The following is a 20,552-nucleotide window of genomic DNA, read 5'->3' on the forward strand; positions in this document are numbered from 1 at the left end:
ACAGAGTTGTCATTACCTTTGATATTATGGTCTCTTCAAAACCACTTCTTGTAAGTTAATTTTTTATGAAGTGATGTCGGAAGTGAGCACAGGACATTACACGTCACAAACGGAAATAAAACTGAATGTTGTGGTTTTGGCGCTGGAAGAGAAAGGAAACTAGCAGCTGGCTAGAATGTTTAGTCGTTGTATTTTGTGAGATGGATTAACAAGAGGGTTCTCGAGAACAAGGACCAATTGAATCGTAATCACGAAGTAAGGTGTGATCTATGTGAAAGTATTAGTTTTGTTGTATTTATATTAGATCAGTCAACAGTCGTTAGCTAGCATACCACCGGGTAGCCACAGGCACAGTTAGCTAGCCAACGCATACCAACAGAGTGCAGTACATACTTGCCAGTAAATTAGCTAATGTTTACAGGTTCACACCTCAAATAGGGAATATCTTGCTAGGTACACTCATCAATATGCTTATGTAACGTTAAGACGTTACGTTCCCACTATTTAAATCATGAAGCGAATGAGTCATATCCTTATGCCGTCAAATAGTAATTTCAGAGTCAAATAAATAGGGATCCTATAGAACTATTCTAATTCTTTGGTCAAATACAGGTAGTTATCTAACTAACCTAGTTATCGTTTAAGCTAGCTGCCTAGCTAGTAGTCGGATTTAATCAGGCTGTAATAGACAATTAATTGGTATATACAGTACAGTGACTTTAAAGTATTCACACCCCTAGAGTTTCTCAATGTGTTACAAGGTGGGATTAAAATCTTGGACAAAAAAATTGTCCAAGGATCTACACAAAGTACTCTGCAATGTCAAAGTGGAAGAAAAATTGTAACATTTGTATAATAAAATACATAGAAAAATAACACTAATATAGCTTAATTAGATAAGTATTCGAACCCCCTTAGTCAATACATGTTAGAATCACCTTTGTCAGTGTTTTTCTGGGTAAGTCTAAGAGCTTTGCACACCTTTTCTAAGCAACTCCAGTGTATATTTGACCTTGTGTTTTTAGGTTATTGTCCTGCTGAAAGGTGCATTTGTCTCCCAGTGTCTGTTGGAATGCAGACTGAACCAGGTTTTCCTCTAGGATTTTGCCTGTGCTTAGTTCTATTCTGTTTGTTTTTATCCTAAAAAAAACTCCCTAGTCCTTGCTGATGACAAGCATACACATAACATGATGAAGCCACCACCATACTTGAAAATATGAAGGGTGGTACTCAGTGATGTGTTGGATTTACCTCAAACTTAACGCTTTGTATTCAGGACATAAAGTTACTTTCTTTACCACATTTTTTTCAGTTTTACTTTAGTGCCTTATTGCAAACAGGATACATGTTTTTCTGTACAGGCTTCCTTTTAACTTTGTCATTTAGGTTAGTATTGTGGAATAACTACAATATTGATCTATAATGAATAACTTCACCATGCTCAAAGGGATATTCAATGTCTGCTTTTTTCCCCCCATCTACCAATAGGTGCCCTTTGCGAGGCATTTCAAAACCATCCCTGGTCTTTGTGTTTGAAATTCACTCCTCGACTGAGGGATCTTACAGATAATTGCATGTGTGGGGTACAGAGATGAGGTAGTCATTAAATTAGTATGATTTTTGAGTGACTACCTCATCTCTTTACCCCCACACATACAATGATCTGTACACAGTGAGTCCATGCAACTTATATCATTTGTTAAGCACATTTTTACTCATTAACTTATTTAGGCTTGCCCTAACAAAGGGGTTGAATACTTATTGACTGAAGACATTTCAGCTTTTCATCTTTAATTAATTTGTAAAAATGGAGAAAAAACTTAACACTTTGACATTCTGGAGTATGCCAGTGACAACAAAATCTTGATTTAATGCATTTTTATTTCAGGCTGTAACAACAAAATGTGGAAAAAGTCAAGAGGTGTGAATACTTTCTGAAGGAACTGTATATTTAAATGTTTTAATCTAAAAGCATAATTTATCAAAGTTGGCATATTTATTCAATTCTGGCCTTACCCGGGCCTCCTTTAAGACTTCATATTGTTTAATCTGTAGGTGCTACACAGCAAACATTGGTGTCATATGAAGCTTTACGGCTTGCTCTGTAATACGTATTATTTAGATTTCAGCAACTTTTTTTACATTAATTTATGAATATTGAAGAATATAAAACATGAATATTGAAAACACACAATTTGATTTGGCAAATGTTTCAATGTATTGTTGAACATAATATATTAAATGGACATATCGACGTTCCAGAGTGGGCTGTCTGCTACTTTTAGAGTTATGTTCCAATTTGTCAGCATTACCAACAGTAAATGTGGTAACCCATTTGCAGGATGTGCAGTGATACAAGTAAAAGGAAGGCTGTGATTGGTTAAATTGCCTAGTATTCCATTTTCTCTCTACAAATTGGGCCATAACTTTCAATCTAGCATAGATCCACTCTAGACCTTAAATATGCTTGTAGAGTATATTATATTCAACAACTTATAAAACAAAAATAGCCAAATCCTCCAAAAATTGTTTCTATTTTTTCAATATTCATTTATTTACATAAAAAAAAAATATATATATATATATATATATATATATACTACTCATTACAGAGCAAGCGGTATAGCATCTACAGATGAAACATTATGGAGTCTTAACGGTGGCTGTGGAAAGGCCAAAATGTCATAAGTATGTCAACTTAGATGAATTATTTCTCAATTATGCTTTTAAATAAGCCAACATGTCTGATTTCGAAAAGGATTTACGGCGAAAGCACACCTTGCGATTATGTTAGGTCAGTACATAGCCACAGAAAAACACAGCCATTTTTCCAGCCAAAGAGTGTCTCACTTGGCCAAAAGCCAGAGAAAATGCAGTGACAAATTCAAATAAATTACTATAAAAATCTAACTTTCATTAAATCACACATGAAAGATACCAAATTAAAGCTACACTGGTTGTGAATCCCACCAACATGTCAGAATTCAAATAGGCTTTTCGGCGAAAGCAAACGATGCTATTATCTGAGTTAGCACCATAGTAAACAAAGAGAGAGAAGCATATTTCAACCCTGCAGGCGCGACACAAAACGCAGAAATAAAATATGTAATTCATGCCTTTGACGGGCTTCTGCTGTTGGCACTCCAATATGTCCCATAAACATCACAAATGGTCCTTTTGTTCGATTAATTCCGTCGATATATATCCAAAATGTCCATTTATTTGGCGCGTTTGGTCCAGAAAAACACCAGTTCCAACTTGTGAAACGTGACTACAAAATATCTCAAAAGTTACCTGTAAACTTTGCCAAAACATTTCAAACTACTTTTGTAATACAACTTTAGGTATTTTTTCACGTAAATAATCGATCAAATTGAAGACGGGATGATCTGTGTTCATTACAGGATTAAAACAAACTGTAGCTAGCCTTCTGGTCATGCGCCTCTAACAAACAGGACACTTTGAGTGACCCTCAATCAAGATGGCTGTACTTCTTCATTACACAAAGGAAAAACCCTCAACCAATTTCTAAAGACTGTTGACATCCAGTGGAAGCGGTAGGAACTGCAAGAAGGTCAATTAGAAATCTGTATTCCCAATGAAAATCCATTGAAAAGAGTGACCCCCCCCAAAAAATTAAATCTGGATGGTTTGTCCTCGGGGGTTTCGCCTGCTAAATAAGTTCTGTTATACTCACAGACATGATTCAAACAGTTTTAGAAACTTCAGAGTGTTTTCTATCGAAATCTACTAATAATATGCATATCTTATCTTCTGGGGATGAGTAGCTGGCAGTTGAATTTGGGTATGCGTTTCATCCAAACATGAAAATGCTGCCCCCTATCCTAGAGAAGTTAATGACTCCAACCTAAGTGTATGTAAACTTCCGACTTCAAATGTGTGTGTGTGTGTATATATAGATATATCTATCTATCTATCTATCTCTATCTCTCTATCTCTCTATCTCTCTATCTATCTATCTATATATCTATATATAAAATCATGTTAAAAACCTCAAGGATCGGACCCTTTTTTTCAATTTTCGTCCAAAATAACATACCCAAAGCTAGCAAGGATATGCATATTCTTGATACCATTTGAAAGGAAACACTTTGAAGTATGTGGAAATGTGAAATTAATGTAGGAGAATAACACATATCTAGTAAAAGATAATACAAAGAAAAAAACATGCGTTTTATTTTTTTCATCTTTGAAATGTAAGAGAAAGGCCATTATATGACTTGAGTCTATGCACAATTTAGATTTTGGCCGCTAGATGGCAGCAGTGTATGTGCAACGTTTTAGACTGCTCCAATGAACCATTGCATTACTGTTCAACATGTTGTATCAAGTCTGCCCAAATGTGCCTAATTGATTTATAGATACATTTAAGTACATAACTGTGCACTCTCCTCAAACAATAGGATGGTAATCTTTCACTGTAATAGCTACTCTAAATTGTACAGTGCAGTTAGATTAACAAGAATTTAAGCTTTCTGCCCATATAAGACATGTCTATGTCCTGGGACATGTTCTTGTTACTTAAGTCATGCTAATCACATTAGCGTACGTTAGCTCAACTGTCCCGCGGGGGAGGACACCGGTCCTGTAGAGGTTTTAAACACTATCATTGCATCTTATTATGTGACTTGTTAAGCAAATGTTTACTCGTGAACTTATTTAGGCTTGCCATAACAAAGGTGTTGAATACTTAGACTCAAGACATTTCAGCTTTTAATTTTTTATTAATTCGTTACCATTTCTAAAAACATAATTCCACTTTGACATTATGGGTTATTGTGTGTCTAGGCCAGTGACAATCTCAATTTAATCCATTTAAAATTCAGCCTTTAAGTAAGTTGTAATTTTTAACTCAATGTTGATTTTAAATCTTTTGGACATCCGAGCAATCTTGAGAGAATCCTATTTGAGTCAGAAAATGATATTCATATTAAAGGTAAGCTATAAAACCTTGCAGAGATCCTATAATACTGATCATCTCTTAAAAAAAAAACTATTGGAATCAAGATTAAAAAATAACTGGTATTGGCACCAAATAGAGGGAATGTTGGAACATAACTAAAAAGATTAGTTTGTATAGAATGTATTATACAAGAGACAATTTGCAAGTTGTACAGCACAATGGCAGTCGTCTGAAGTGTAAAACTACTATTGACTCAATAATTCATGCCTTCTGGGAATATAAAAAAAAAAGTATTACAATATAAGTTTGTTTTTAATTCGTCTGTTTGTATATTTTAAGGCTTGACATATGAGGTTGCAGTATGTTACCCGAGGGGTTGAACAATACTCTTCTCATCAATTATTATTATTATTATTATTATTATTATTATTTTTTAAAGTATTCTCAAAAACTGGAAATCAGCCAATATACTGTCGTTCACGCAATGGAAAGATCAAAAGCTTTATTATCTGGGCGATGGAGACAAACAACTGTGCAGTTTGAGGCCATGTGGCAGAAAGTGATATGGAGATGGGGATGGCGGCTAGTGTGTCTGGGCAGGTGTGATGTTTTCGTGTGTATGTTTTGTATCGTTTATAAAATCTCAAAATAAAACATCTAAAAAAATGTGGGAAAAGTAGAGGGGTGTAAATACTTTCCAAAGGCAATGTTGCTTGAAACTAATGCCTGCAAAATTGTATAAATGTTCCTTACAAGCCAGCATGTAGACTCAAATTACATGTAAATGTACTATACCTGTTGTCTATGCGGTTTGTCCTTCAGCTGCTTAAAATTGAGACGAGATATCCAAAGGAAAGTATTGTTTACCCAACTTTTTAGAGAACCATTCTTTTTTTTTCTCTCTTCGATAGCTATTGAACCAAGCATGCAATGGTCATGAAAATGGTATATTCTAAACCAGGGGGGATGGAGAACAATCAACACCATTTTTTGTGTGAATTTCATTTTATTTCATTTTGGGGGGGATTTCAGTCTTCCCAAAACAATTTCAACAAAAAGGTGTGGATTGTTCTCCCTCCCCTAATTCAGAATATTCAATTGTCATGGCATACTTGGTTCAATAGCGATTGACGAGGGAGCCAAATATTCAGTATACATTTTTTTTTAAAACCTTTTTTACCTTGGAACCAAACCATACACCTAACAATACTTTCCTGTGAATATTTTATCTCAAATATGAGCAGCTGAAGTACAAACTACACAAACAATCGGTAGAGTAAGTTTAAATGGTTTTTAATTTTTTTTTTTTTAACATTCTGGCTTGTAAGGAACAATTACACACTTTTGCAGCCATTAGTTTCAGGCTGTATATACCAATTAAGTGATTAACTGGACTACCCAGCTAGTAACTTCTCCAGAGGCACCTTATGTAATTTAGGATTAATGATATACAGTAGCAAACCTCGTTAAGACTGCTTGATTATGAACAAGTAGACTGCTCTAACTTTGTCATTTACAACATAAAATGGTGTGAATGTGTGTTGGTTTGCACATTGCAGCTTTGACAGTGTGTGGACCATACACAAGCTAGTAGCTACATCTTCATAGACATGGACAGTACACTGGAGAACTTGGAGCCCAGCAGTCCACTTCAGGACTTGGAGGAACTAGATACCATGGGACCCCTGAATCAGGCATGCCTACTGGATGAGCAAGACCTGCTCTTTGGTGATCTTAATGACTTTGGCACCCTCAACGAGCCCCCTGTCGTCATCCTTGAGACGCCCAGGTACACTTCTGCTGAGCATATTATGGTCCTGTATTTACTAGGAACACTTACTACCATCGGTGCAATAAAGATCCAGCTCCCGTTTCTGTCTGTACCTTACGAAGCAAGACTGTAGAGCTATATTCCTAAAAATGTTCTCATTTTGCTTGTACAGCCCTCAGTGCCTCAGAAGGAGACGGCGGTACAATAGGTTTGAAAACTTTGGATCGGTAAGTTGAATACATTCTGAAGGCAACAATTTACTATAAAATCCAAGTGTGACATCTCAAGTCTTGCAACAGAAATGTAAAGTTGAGTCGCTGAATGTCGCCACAGCCTGACCTTGCCCTTTTTTTGCAGGTTTCTCTCAGCCCACCTCCCAGTCGAGAGGACAAATCTCTCATCATGACCCCCACCTCTCATCAGATGTCAAAACGCAAAAAGCTGTCAATGCCAGCCACCAGCATGAGAGGTGAAGCCAAACCAGGCACCTCGTGGGCAACCAGTGGTTTCGTTGCTGCTTCATCTCTCATGACAACAGACTCTTCTCTGGTTACCTGGCTGGAACCTCCTCTCCCTTCCTCTATGCCATGTTCTTATTCATCATCATCACCCTCATCCTCCCTTGGTGCGCCCCCTGCCTCGCAGGAAATGACAGCCGGGGAAGGATTTTGCAGAAACGCATCGTCTCAGGCTCCTGTGGCAGAATCCACAGTGGAACCTGGGCTCCCTAGTTACAACAGAGGCAGGAAGAGGACCTGTAAAAGAGCAGCTTCTACCAAGTCCACCTCCAAGGCCTCCACATTTGCCCGAGCTCCAACAAACCTCACCACAGACTCCGTGTCATTCCTGCCAGGCACAGAGAAAGAGAGTCATGTTGCTGGCTGGGAGGTTCCTTTCTCTACGGGTAAGAAGATGACACACATACTAAGGCGAAAATAAGTTTAGCTCTTTAATAGGACGCTACTTCGAAATGTTACGGGTCCGATATAGACTATGTAAACCTACCTAAAAGTTAACTGCAGAGTAGATTCTAGGTCACTTTTAAGTGACTCACTACACATTGACCAACCTGACTCAAACAGAATTCACAGACAACAGCAGAACCATAAGCTTATCCTTGGTGTGTCTCTGGACCCTCTGACTACTCTTCTCTCAACAGCCGAAGCAATGCCGCCCAAATATGACGAGGTGGTCATCAGTGACAACGATGATGATGTCATTGTAGAGGCTGTGGTTCGCGCGGTGCAGTTGAAGGAAGATGAGGCATTTGCGCGCAGTCTTCAGGTAGGGATAACTCATCTTTTTAAAACAAGCTTGCTTTAAGTCAACACTGGTTGACAACACACTGTTGGGTTCTCTACTTCAGGCTAATTCAATCTTAATCAGTACATTCAGGATTGGAACTGAATGAATGACTTTCACATAAAACCATAAAAGCTTCAGTCTCCTGATTAGCCTGTGTGATGATGGATTTTTTTTCTCTGTAGGAACAGTTTGACCGAGAGGAGCAACTGCAGCAGGAACAAAGGAGACAGCAGGAAGCCATGCCGCCCAACAGACCCCACCACAACTACCCAGTGAGTATTATGTTCAAAAGCACGTACACACTCAATGTGACACTGAATGGGGATTCCACTGTTATTATTTTGAATTGCGCTGCTGTGTGAACTGGTCTGATTATTGTTCTGTCCCCCTCCAGTATGATCCTCATTTAGGGATGAACTGGATGTCACCCTGGCCCTCAGCAGTGAACTACGCAGCGTTTTCGCCTCTCGTCGCGGGATTAGAGGAAGGTATGTTACTGAACAACAACCACAGTAGTGTGAAATTTACTGGTATGCTTGATGCACTACTTAGTTAGAAAACAGTTTTGTTGCTGTGGTGTGTGTGTGTGATAAGTGTGTGTTGAATCATTCAGAGTTGATGGGAAGGCGCAGAGGAAGAGGCCGATCTCGCACTCCTCGTCGCAGAAACCCCCGTCATGCGGTCTCTTCTCTCTTTGATGACAGTCAGGGAGACGACTATGAGGTACAACCTGCCTGGGTCCATTTGTGAAACAAACTAAGCTTTTGTCCTCCCCATGTAGGCATCACACCTTCTGTTTTGCAGTCAAACGCTTACATAGGTTTTCCAGCATTGTTCTTACATCCCTAGTAACCCCATTATTGTCTTAATAATGTGGGTTTTGGTTCATGTGTGTATGCTCTGTTTTGATCTCTCAGGCTCTACTGGCCTTTGAGGAGGGCCAGGGTGCTGTTGTGGCCAAGAAAACCCTGAGTGAAAGAGAGATTGAGAGGCTGCCTACGAAAACCTACGACCCAGCACATAGTGCAGGAAAGACACAGTAAGTCACAAACGAGTACCTTTTCCATAATGTAAGATGGGGCTGTCTGAGCACAGGATATTGTTCCAGCCTAAGCAGTGACACATTGATTAAACTCATCATAGTTTCCAATAAAGATGAAGCAGTGCAGTTCACCAGTTCTAATTAAAATACATCAATTTACTTGCTCAGAATATCAGCACGCTTCAGATTAGTGTAGCAGTATATAGTTCAGTACTTTTTCATTAGTACATGAACAACAAGGCCAAAGTTCATGCCTTTTGCCTGCTCCACTTATTGCTAGAGCACTGGAAGTTAGCTCCCCACTCATGCTGCACAGAAGTTAAAGATTCACCCATTTTGAATGTTATATTGCTTTTGTGCATCTGAGCTCTGTCTCGATTCCCAGGGTCATTTCATGTTTATCTGAGTTATTGCCGTTCAAGCAGGCAGTAAGTTGGCCGGTATGACTTAGCATTGCGATAAAGCCGCTCTCACTAAACTGGAAGTTAATAGGAATACAAATAACAATTTTATTGGTCGCGTGGCGCTAGAAACAAGCATTTCTCTGCCACTGCAATAACACATGCAAAATGTGTGTGTATACAGTGCATTTGGAAAGTATTCAGACCCCTTTACTTTTCCCACATTGTTACATTACAGCCTAATTCTAAAATTGATTAAATAAATCCTTTCTTGTCATTCTACACACAATACCCCATAATGACAAAGCAAAAATATATATTTTTTAATTTTTGCAAATGTATTAAAAATAAACAGATGCCTTATTTCCGTAAGTATTCACACCCTTTGCTATGAGACTCGATATTGAGCTCAGGTGCATCTTGTTTCCATTGATCATCCTTGATTTTTCTACAACTTGATTGGAGTCCACCTGTGCGAAAAACAATTGATTGGACATGATTTGGAAAGACGCACACCTGTCTATGTAAGGTCCCACAATTGACAGGGCATGTCAGAGCAAAAACCAAGTCATGAGGTCGAAGAAATTGTCCGTAGAGCTCCGAGGCAAGATTGTGTCGAGGCACAGATCTGGGGAAGGATACCAAAACATTTCTGCAGCATTGAAGTTCCCCAAGAACACAGTGGCCTCCATCATTCTTAAATGGAAGAAGTCTGGAACCACCAAGACTCTTTTTTTTTTTTTTTTATATATATAAATATTTATATCCATACACGCATGCATACATATATACAGATATACATACACATACCTATATAGACATACATACTTTTTTAAAGAATATACCTTTATTATTATTCCCCGCAACCCTACCACCGCTCCCCCAATTGGAGTAAACTAATAAACACTTCTGCTTTTACCTTCAATTTATACATCTTATACGTATTTTACAGACACAGACTACTTTATAATAGTTCTCTCTTGTTTGTTCTTAGTCCTTCCTCTATTTCTGTTGTCCATCCAATTTTATTTCCACTTGTAACTGTGCTATTTCACAAAAGCTCCGCACCTATACACATTTCACAGATCCCGTATGCCATACATTATCTTGTTATTAGTCCCACCCTTCAGTTCCACTCAACCCTTCCCATCTATCTTCCAACATCATCCATTTCGGATTTTTATTTGCCATATATTTTTCAACTGTGCTGTGATGCTTCACAAAAGATTTGAACCTTCCTATTCTCATAGCTTCTACAGATTGTAAATTAAAAATAAAAAATTTTGCTAAAATAATTATTATATTATTGATTGATTGACTATGGCTTTTCAAATCCCCCAGTATTGCTATCTGTAGCGTTAGTTCTAGGCAAATGTTGCAATTCTTCAGCCATTCCTGGACCTGTGACCAAAAACGAGCTACATATGGACAATACCAAAATAAATGATCTAATGACTCTGCCTCCTCACAACAGAATCTGCAGAGCTGGGAAGATTGTATACCCCATATATATAACATTCTATTAGTTGCAAGAATTTTGTACAGTAATTTAAATTGAAAAATTCGAAGTTTTGAATCCGGCGTTGTTTTGCGTATCAATTCATAAACCATGTGCCATGGAATGGGTACATCGAAAATCTCTTCCCAACTATTTTGCAATTTATATGGCACAGCTGTCAGTTTTTTGGTCCTTAAATGAAATTGGTATATGTTTTTATTTATCACACTTTTCTTTAACCATTTATGTTCTTTAATACAGGGCCGACATACAAGTTCCTTACTTTTTTCCCCTTCTACTTGCCTCTTCCATTTTTGTGGTAATGCTGCAATTAATTGGTTGTAATTTTGGGTAGAGCAGACATTTCCATATGTCTGTGTTAGCTGCATGTGTGACAACTCCACTAGTCCTATTTATGATATCATTCACAAAAATTATACCTTTTTTAAACATTTCTTCGATAAATACAGTTTTTTTATCAATTACTATATTTGAATTTAACCACAATATTTGTTGTACTATTTGTTCCGTCCTTTCAGGTGGATTAAACTGAAATTGCAACCAACTTTCTAAGGCTTGTTTAAAAAATAAGGATATTTTGGAGATTATTTCCTTTTCAAACAACCGAAAGTGAGCAGGTGTAATCTGAATAAAGGGAAAAAGGCCCTTCTTGAACATAGGGTGAGACATTCGTACCAATTTACTAGAGAACCAGTTTGGATTTAAGTATAACTTTTGTATGACTGATGCCTTTAGTGAGAGGTCTAATGCTTTAATATTTAATAATTTCTGCCCTCCGAATTCATATTCGTTATATAAATAGGCCCTTTTAATTTTATCTGGCTTGCCGTTCCAAATAAAATGGAATATTTTTTGTTCATATAATTTAAAAAGCAGGTCACTAGGTGTAGGCAAAACCATAAGCAAATAGGTAAACTGTGATATGACTAAAGAGTTAATCAGGGTGATTTTTCCACAAATAGACAAGTATTTTCCTTTCCATGGTAGCAAGATCTTATCTATTTTTGCTAACTTTCTATAAAAATTTATTGGAGTGAGATAATTTCTTTCTTTTGGGATTTTTATACCGAGTATGTCCACATCTCCGTCAGACCATTTAATTGGTAAACTACATGGCAATATAAAATGTGTATTTTTTAGTGATCCAATACGTAATATGGTACATTTATCATAATTTGGTTTTAATCCAGAGAGGATAGCAAAGGTATCTAGATCCTCTATGAGGCCGTGGAGAGACTCTAGTTGTGGTTTTAAAAGAAAACATGAATCATCAGCGTACAATGACACCTTAGTTTTTAAGCCACGGATTTCTAATCCATTAATATTAATGTTTGATCTAATTTTAACAGCTAACATTTCGATGGCAATAATAAATAGATATGCCGATAGTGGACAACCTTGTTTTACTCCTCTAGATAGTTTAAAACTTTCTGAGATGTAGCCATTATTTACTATTTTACACCTAGGGTTACTATACATAATTTTAACCCATTTTATAAGAGATTCCCCAAAATTGAAATATTCTAGGCATTTATATATAAACTCCAGTCGTACTTTATCAAAAGCCTTTTCAAAATCAGCTATGAAAACCAGACCTGGTGTCCCCGATATTTCATAGTGTTCTATTGTTTCCAGTACTTGCCTTATATTATCTCCAATGTATCGTCCATGTAAAAAACCTGTCTGATTAGGATGAATAATATCTGACAACTTTTTTTATTCTATGCGCCAAGCATTTTGCTAGGATTTTTGCATCACAACACTGAAGTGTAAGAGGTCTCCAATTTTTTAATTGGACTGGATCTTTATATATACCACTTGGGTCCTGTTTCAGTAATAACGATATCAGACCTTCTTGTTGCGTGTCTGATAATCTACCATTTATATAGGAGTGGTTAAAACAAGCTAATAATGGTCCTTTGAGTATATCAAAAAAAGTTTTGTATACTTCCACTGGTATGCCATCCAGCCCTGGAGTTTTCCCATCCTTAAAGGCCCCAATTGCATCAAGCAGTTCCTCCTCTGTAATTTGGCCTTCACATGAGTCTTTCTGTACAGATGTTAATTTTACATTATTAATAGGAAAAAAATCCATACAATTAGTTTCAGTTAGTGGAGATGGAGGAGCCTGAAACGAAAACATATTCTTAAAGTACTTTACTTCCTCTTTCAAAATATCATTTGGTGAATCATGCGTGACTCCATCATTTGTAACAAGTTTTAATACATTTTTTTTGGTAGCATTTCTATATTGAAGATTGAAAAAGAATTTGGTGCATTTTTCCCCATATTCCATCCAGTTCGCTTTATTTTTATAATATATTACACTGGATCTTTCTTGAATAAGTTCCTCCATTTCTTTTTGTTTTTCCTCTAACTTATTCTGTGCCTCTATGGTACCGTTTTTATTGCTATCTAACTGTACTGTTAGTCCTTCAATTTCCTTTGTTAATATGGACTCTTTTGATCTAAATTCCCTTTGTTTTATAGATGAGTACTGAATTGCATGGCCTCTAAAGGCACACTTAAAAGTGTGCCATACAATAAGGGGATCTGCTGTACCTATGTTATGTCTGAAAAAGTCAGTTATAAAATCTTCTGTCCTAGTTCTAAACAATTTATCATCTAGTAGACTTTGATTAAATTTCCAATATCCTCGCCCACGTGGAAATTCTGTAAGAGAAATATATATGCCAATTATGTGATGATCCGACCGCATTCTGTCCCCTATCAACACTTTTTTGTAGTCAAGACGACTAGCTTGATTCAGCCTCCGCCATGTATATCTCACTAAATCAGGGTATTTAAGTCTCCATATATCCACTAATTCCAATATATCCATGACATTCATGATTTCCTTAAGTGCCTGAGGGTGATAGTTTGTAGTGTGATTTCCTTTCCGGTCTATAGAGGTATTTAAGACCGTATTAAAATCTTCCACTATAATAATAGAGTCTAGTGTTGCTTGTAGAGTTGATAAATTCTTATATATATTTTCAAAGAAGCTTGGATCATCATTATTCGGACCGTATAGGTTAACAAGCCATATTTGTTTATTGTCCAATAACATATTTAAAATAATCCATCTACCTTGAGGATCTGTTTGGACAATTTGCACATTTGGATCAAAATTATTGTTAATTAAAACCATCACCCCTTTTGAATTTCTTTGCCCATGGGAGAAATATATTTTGCCCCCCCCAGTTCTTTTTCCACAAAACTTCATCTAAAACTGTTGAATGGGTTTCCTGTAAACGATAGATATTATAATCCTTCTCTTTTAGCCAGGTAAATACTGATCGTCTTTTCTTATTATCTGCTAAGCCATTACAATTGTAACTGGCTATACTTATTTCACCACTTACCATAATGAGACACACCTTTCATTCTTTTAATCAGAATATATTTTTGTAAACGTACTATTAAAAAGTAACAATGATTGAGTGTCTATATAGTTGTACCATGATATTTGCATTTCTACTAAGTAAACCTCCAATTGGTCCCTACTATTCCACCCGCTAAAAGGCCTCATCTCGAGATGGCTTGTCATCCCAATGCCCGGTAGACCACCCTCGACCCCCTGTATCCCATAGCCCTGAACTGACTGGGATCCATTCTTTGAAAAGAGCATACAGTGCCATTTACCGAATTGAAGAAGATCAATTACCATATGCATTTCCATTGCCCTCACCTCGATTTGTATTATATATATCTGTGGATCATCCTCTATTGTCCCTAACATCTTTTACTTCTTCCTTCGCAACAGTTGTGGGATACACACATACACCCACACACACTCAGCCCTTACCCCCACACAACCATAAGCTCACTTTCTCAACAATTGCACCATCCCAGAGCCCAACTCAAGATGGGTCATGATTTACAAATGCACTTGCAGCTGCATGAGAAGGCCTGCAAGACCGCACAAAAAATTAGCAAAAATTGAGAGATTTATTTACCATTGTCATATCCTAGATAATGGAGGTCAAATGTACACCTTATTCCTGAAACACCCACAATACGGCCACCCGTCATGACCATGTCCCCACGCATCTCCATGCAGTCCGACTTTGATTTTGTGCCGCCAGGGCCACAATAATATACCCCCTCTCTGAATGTCCGAGTGTGACCCCCTCCCCATGGGTTACTGCAGCTAGTGTTGCCAGCACTGCCACTGCCTGGGTGGGGGCACCCCACCGGAATACCCACCGGCTAGGTACAAGGTCGTCAAGGTTCTCATTAGCAGCTTTGAGAATTTCCTTGTATATTATGCTCTCCCTTTATGGGGCTTTGGCTTTGCAGGACCAACCCTGCCAAGCAGGCTCAGAATCTTGAGGGGGCAGTGCTGCTCTTGGTCTCTGACCTCATTTTAGCTGCATACAGACCGCTTACAGCGGGCACATAAAACAGTTAGGGACTTCTCCTTAGTATCTGGGTCATTCAGGTGGGTGTCTAGGGTATAGTGCCATGGACCGCACTCAACCACCAAGACTCTTCCCAGAGCTGGCCGCCTGGCCAATCAGGGGAGAAGGGCCTTGGTCAAGGAGGTGACCAAGAACCCGATGGTCACTCTGACAGAGCTCCAGAGTTCCTCTGTGGAGATGGGAGAACCTTTCAAAAGGACAACCATCTCTGCAGCACTCCACCAATCAGGCCTTTATGGTAGAGTTCCCAGACGGAAGCCACTCCTCAGTAAAAGGCACATGACAGCCTGCTTGGAGTGTCATCCCGCTTGGAGCGCCTGAATGCCAAGCATCACATCTGGAGGAAACCTGGCACCTGAGATAGAGACTGAAACAGCTTCTCAGTCCCAGCTTTGATGCACCTGCACTGACCTCGCCTTCTGTATCATAGTGGGGTGAACAGGATGTGGTTGATGTCCTTGATGATCTTTTTGGCCTTCCTGTAGCCTTGTGTGTAGATTGATGAAGAAATAAAACAATTTAATACATTTTAGAATAAGGCTGTAACGTAACAAAATGTGGAAAAAGTTAAGGGGTCTGAATATTTTCCGAAGGCACTATATATTACATACAGTATATTTCACAGCGGTTTAGATGGTACACTGTCTACACTATGCTTGCTTTGTCATATAAACTGTAATTAGGTGAATGATTTTAATTTTAGCAACCAGGAAATGGCAGAACGATATCTGCATAGTGCACCTTTAATCGTCTGTCACGTCTATAGATACTGTCCCCCTTCGTCTGTCACATCTCTTCCTCACCTAACTCAACTGACTGTGGGAGCTTGTGCTGTCATAAATGTCATTAATGGGTTTAAAGAGACAGTATCGAAGTCAAAATACTGGTTTAGTGACAACACTACTACTACTGTGTTCTCCAGTGATAATGTTTTCCTCTGTGTACAGGTGTCAGATCTGTTTCTCGGACTATACAGAGGGGGAACTGCTGAGGATGCTCCCATGCCTCCATAACTACCATATGCAATGCATCGACCGCTGGTTAAAGGTACACTTTTTTTGTGGTGCAAAATAAGCCGGCCCCAACACACAAACACAACATATTTAGACAGCACTGTGTTACAATGCAGTTACACAACAGTTGGTGTTCTCACCATTTAAAATGTCATTAACTAATTGAACAAACCTTGAGTTTGTACAAGGTAAATGGTAAACTATAAGATAAGATGAAATCTATTAGGAAAAAATACACCTGGTTGTTTGCTGTTGGCAGGAAAACTCCACGTGCCCTATCTGCCGAATTGACATATCCGAGTGCAGTGGTGACTGAGCCCAAGTGACCACGGAACATGACCTGGACCTCGCCGGATGTACAACGCGACAACCTCTCATGTGTTAAGGTGTTTACAAGACTTTAAGACTGTGAAGTTTAATTTTATATTCTGAAGATCGACATCCTACAATAACATTCACCAGATAAGAGTTAAAATGTTTTTTTTTGTTTTTTTTTATTAAAACCTCAATTATCCACCCACATGAAGTTATTCTACTTGAATGAAGCAACTCAGGATCGCTGCTATGTTTTAGTATTCTCATTCCACATTGAAGGTTTTTTCAGATCCCCAAAATATTTTTCCAGCATAGTTTCAAATAAATATTCTTAGAGGTGGTTTTATGGTGGTTTTGGCAAAGTTGATCCTTGTAAAAATGTTGTATAAAAAGGAAAATACAAGACTACAAAAGCCAGTATGCTGTTTCAAGTATGCTTGGTACAAGGAAAGCATATTAAACAGCATATACTGTTGTACAGTGAATACACTGTCATGGCTTCTATTCAACCTTAATATGGCCTTCAATCATTCTGGTGTTTGATGGACTGGTCAGGTGGCTTCTTAGACCCTTCTTAATAAAACATTTTCATAGAGGGCACCATAACTTTGTTATTGTCACATTTTAAGGCAATGGTGTCAAGTGTGGCCAGTCATTCCTCAGGTTCATAGTACCGCTTTTTCATGGCTCTGTACTTCCTCAGGTAGTAAAGTGCTTCCAACTCCTTGATGACAAACTCCCCTCGGGCTATCATTTGTTTGATCATCTTTGGGTCTTTCACATCTTTGTTATTCAAAAATGCAGACTTCAGTCTATCCCTAAAGTAGCCAGCGCCTTTGGGATACTCCCGTCCAAGGTAGAGGAGCTGTTGGAGGAGTAGAACAGTGACAATTACCCATTGACCAAAAGTTACATGCACTTACGAATGGCCAGAGAAGGTGGTAGAAATGTATATTTAAAACCAAAAAAAGTGCTTTGGTGCAGGTAGCCTAGCGGTGAGAGAGGTGAGCCAGCAACCGGAAGGTTGTCGGTTCGAATCCCAGGTCCGACTGAATCTGGCATCAAATGCCTGACGATGTACCCTTGAGCAAGGCACTTGCCCCCACCTCCCACAACACAGCTCCCCCTGGCGCCCAGTCTGTATGTGTTTCTTTCGGAGGGGTTCAGTTAAAAGGTGATGTTAAATTATGATTGGACCTTGTGTGCAATTTACCAATAAAGTTATCTTAATCTTAAAGTAGTGGTCATTTGATTTCTGGACGTCCTGTTATACTTTAGACAAAAGGTCACGCGAAGAAGAAATTGAAAGGGACAAAGTTATGCTTACATTTTTATACAGCCTGACCACTTCACTCCTTAATGGAGAAGACATGGTCCCAAAGGCTAGGGACAATTGGACAGCACTGGTGACTTTCAGTGCTGAAACACATAACTACGTTAACATAGTTGCCTAGAAGGTGAACTCAAAACAAAGTGTAAACAGAAGGTGCTTAATCACGGCATTAATTAGCCTAGTCACACGATTGCCATCCTATGCTGCGGTTGTCCTTACGTGCACATACTCATAAAACGCTAGCTAGTTGGCTAACTTAGCTTTTAGTTTACTTTTTGGCTAGACACAGCTGCTGGTGTTGTGGCTAACAGTTAGCCAATGCTTTACTCTAATATATTATGTAGATCACAGCAGACAGCTAAACAATAACCTACAGTAAAGTTAAAACAAGCTGCAACACATAAAAGTAGCTTAACATACATTAGCAGGGTATAGTTACTGTCTTTCACGCTTTGTACAAAATAATAAAATGCAGTACGACAGGATATTTCTAAACGTAGCTCTTTATTAGCTAGCTATAACTGGCATGTCTCATACATTGATCAACCGAACTGACCTCAACACCTGGGTAGTCTTACCCAATCATAGCGCAGTATGATACGGCGGTAAAATGCATCCAATTACAATTCAGTATGTTCACACATATGGATATTACAGTTACCTTACAAAGGTGTCATTGGATCATCGTTGCATCGCCTGACTCCGACACATTGGTGCGGCTGGCTTCCGGGTTGGATGCTCGCTGTGTTAAGAAGCAGTGCGGCTTGGTTGGGTTGTGTTTCGGGGGACGCATGGCTTCCGACCTTCGTCTCTCCCGAGCCCGTACGGGAGTAGTAGCGATGAGACAAGATAGTAACTACTAACAATTGAATATCACGAAATTGGGGAGAAAAAGTTTTTTTTTTAAAGACTCCTGTAAACGTTCGCGCAATGCCGCAAAACAAAGTTTACGCAGCCTTTACGTTAATTTGTACCCGGATCAGGGTTTCCACAGTTACCACAGCATAAATGGGCTATGTAGTAAAAATGAATGGAAACAAATATTTGGTGTTTGGTCTTAATTTAAGATTAAGCGTGTGGTTAGTGTTGTTTAAAATAAGATTTTAAGAAGAGAAATTGTAGAAACAGGCAGGATTTATGACTGTGATAACCAATGAACACGGACCAGTTGGTCGTCACTAGTTATCACATACAAAGTCATACCACCCTGCATACCACTGCTGGCTTGCTTCTGAAGCTAAGCAGGGTTGGTCCTGGTCAGTCCCTGGATGGGAGACCAGATGCTGTTGGAAGTGGTGTTGGAGGGCCAGTAGGAGGCACTCTTTCCTCTGGTCTAAAAATATCCCAATGCCCCAGGGCAGTGATTGGGGACACTACCCTGTGTAGGGTGCCGTCTTTCGGATGGGATGTTAAACGGGTGTCCTGACTCTGAGGTCATTAAAGATCCCATGGCACTTATCGTAAGAGTAGGGGTGTTAACCCCGGTGTCCTGGCTAAATTCCCAATCTGGCCCTCAAACCATCGTGGTCACCTAATAATCCCCAGTTTACAATTGGCTCATTCATCCCCCTCCTCTCCCCTGTAACTATTCCCCAGGTCGTTGCTGCAAATGAGAACGTGTTCTCAGTCAACTTACCTGGTAAAATAATGGTAAAATAAAAAAAAATAAAACCCGCCTATTTCTAAAATCTGATTTTAAACCTAACCTCAACCACACTGCTAACCTTAAAGATGCACTATGCAGAAATCACTGACATTTCCTGGTTGCAAAAATTCTAATAGTTTGCCTAATACGTATAGTGTAGAGAATTAGAGATGGTACATTTAGATGTACTGCTGTAAAATATCTTTCCATAATGAAAAGTAAAAGATGAAAACAAAACTTAACGGGATGAAGAAATAATGCACATGAACAGTATGCAACTTTCTGGGCTACCTGACCAAATTCACATATAAATGTGAGTTGTTGCTTTCAATGAGAATGACAGATCAATAACTCACATTTATATGTGAATTTGGTCAGGTAGCCCAAAAAGTTACATATTGCAGCTTTAAATTAAGACCAAAAAGCTAATTGTTGGTCCCATTAACTTTTACTTTGTGGCTGTGCTATCTATTGGAAACCTGACCAGTGTTCTGTTGCTCATCACTCAACGTCCGATTTTCTCAACCTTGCCAATGAGCAACAGAGAGAGAGAGAGGACTCATCTTTATATCTGTGCCATTTAGTTTTTTTATATAAAAAATATATATTTTTATTAACAACAAATCAATACAGAAAGTACATAAGGGAAAACAAGTATATATAGATGATATATAATGGACAATCGAGCTAGGGTGTACAATATCACATTACAATTACACAAGGACCTTAAGGGACATACTTACAATTCTAACAGCTTTTTTGTTAGAGTATTTAACTGTCTTAAAATACAGTTCAATTTATTTTTGTAGGGTAGAGTGTGCCATTTGGTCTGCCACAGTGGATGCTTCCTAATACCCATA

General features: G+C 38.5%; 2 protein-coding genes across 5 annotated transcripts; one reads left to right on the forward strand and one right to left on the reverse strand.

The window, feature by feature from the left end:
• The first annotated feature begins 88 nt into the window (after positions 1-88).
• Positions 89-17,951, forward strand: si:ch211-59o9.10 (uncharacterized protein LOC561841 homolog). Of its 2 annotated transcripts, none has more exons than XM_055939909.1 (11): positions 89-260; positions 6,484-6,713; positions 6,868-6,922; positions 7,053-7,599; positions 7,855-7,979; positions 8,183-8,272; positions 8,395-8,488; positions 8,614-8,723; positions 8,918-9,039; positions 16,334-16,433; positions 16,659-17,951. In XM_055939909.1, exons 2-11 carry the CDS (start codon positions 6,535-6,537, stop codon positions 16,713-16,715), a joined length of 1,479 nt encoding a protein of 492 aa, XP_055795884.1. In that variant the 5' UTR covers positions 89-260; positions 6,484-6,534; the 3' UTR covers positions 16,716-17,951. The 2 variants fall into 2 exon arrangements, with proteins under 2 accessions (XP_055795884.1, XP_055795883.1); XM_055939908.1 differs by having other exon boundaries at positions 90-255.
• On the reverse strand, positions 16,869-19,718 carry LOC129866894 (LYR motif-containing protein 5A-like). 3 transcript variants are annotated; one of them, XM_055939913.1, is made up of 3 exons: positions 18,714-19,718; positions 18,042-18,133; positions 16,869-17,579 (listed from the first exon to the last, which is right to left on the reverse strand). In XM_055939913.1, the coding sequence occupies exons 2-3, from the start codon at positions 18,084-18,086 to the stop codon at positions 17,367-17,369; spliced, it is 258 nt and encodes an 85-aa protein (XP_055795888.1). In that variant the 5' UTR covers positions 18,087-18,133; positions 18,714-19,718; the 3' UTR covers positions 16,869-17,366. The 3 variants fall into 3 exon arrangements, with proteins under 3 accessions (XP_055795888.1, XP_055795886.1, XP_055795887.1); XM_055939911.1 differs by having other exon boundaries at positions 18,709-19,709; XM_055939912.1 differs by lacking the exon at positions 18,714-19,718 and adding an exon at positions 18,468-18,694.
• Positions 19,719-20,552: the final 834 nt, after the last annotated feature.

Source organism: Salvelinus fontinalis, chromosome 12, assembly GCF_029448725.1.
Source record: "Salvelinus fontinalis isolate EN_2023a chromosome 12, ASM2944872v1, whole genome shotgun sequence".
NCBI lineage: Eukaryota > Metazoa > Chordata > Actinopteri > Salmoniformes > Salmonidae > Salvelinus > Salvelinus fontinalis.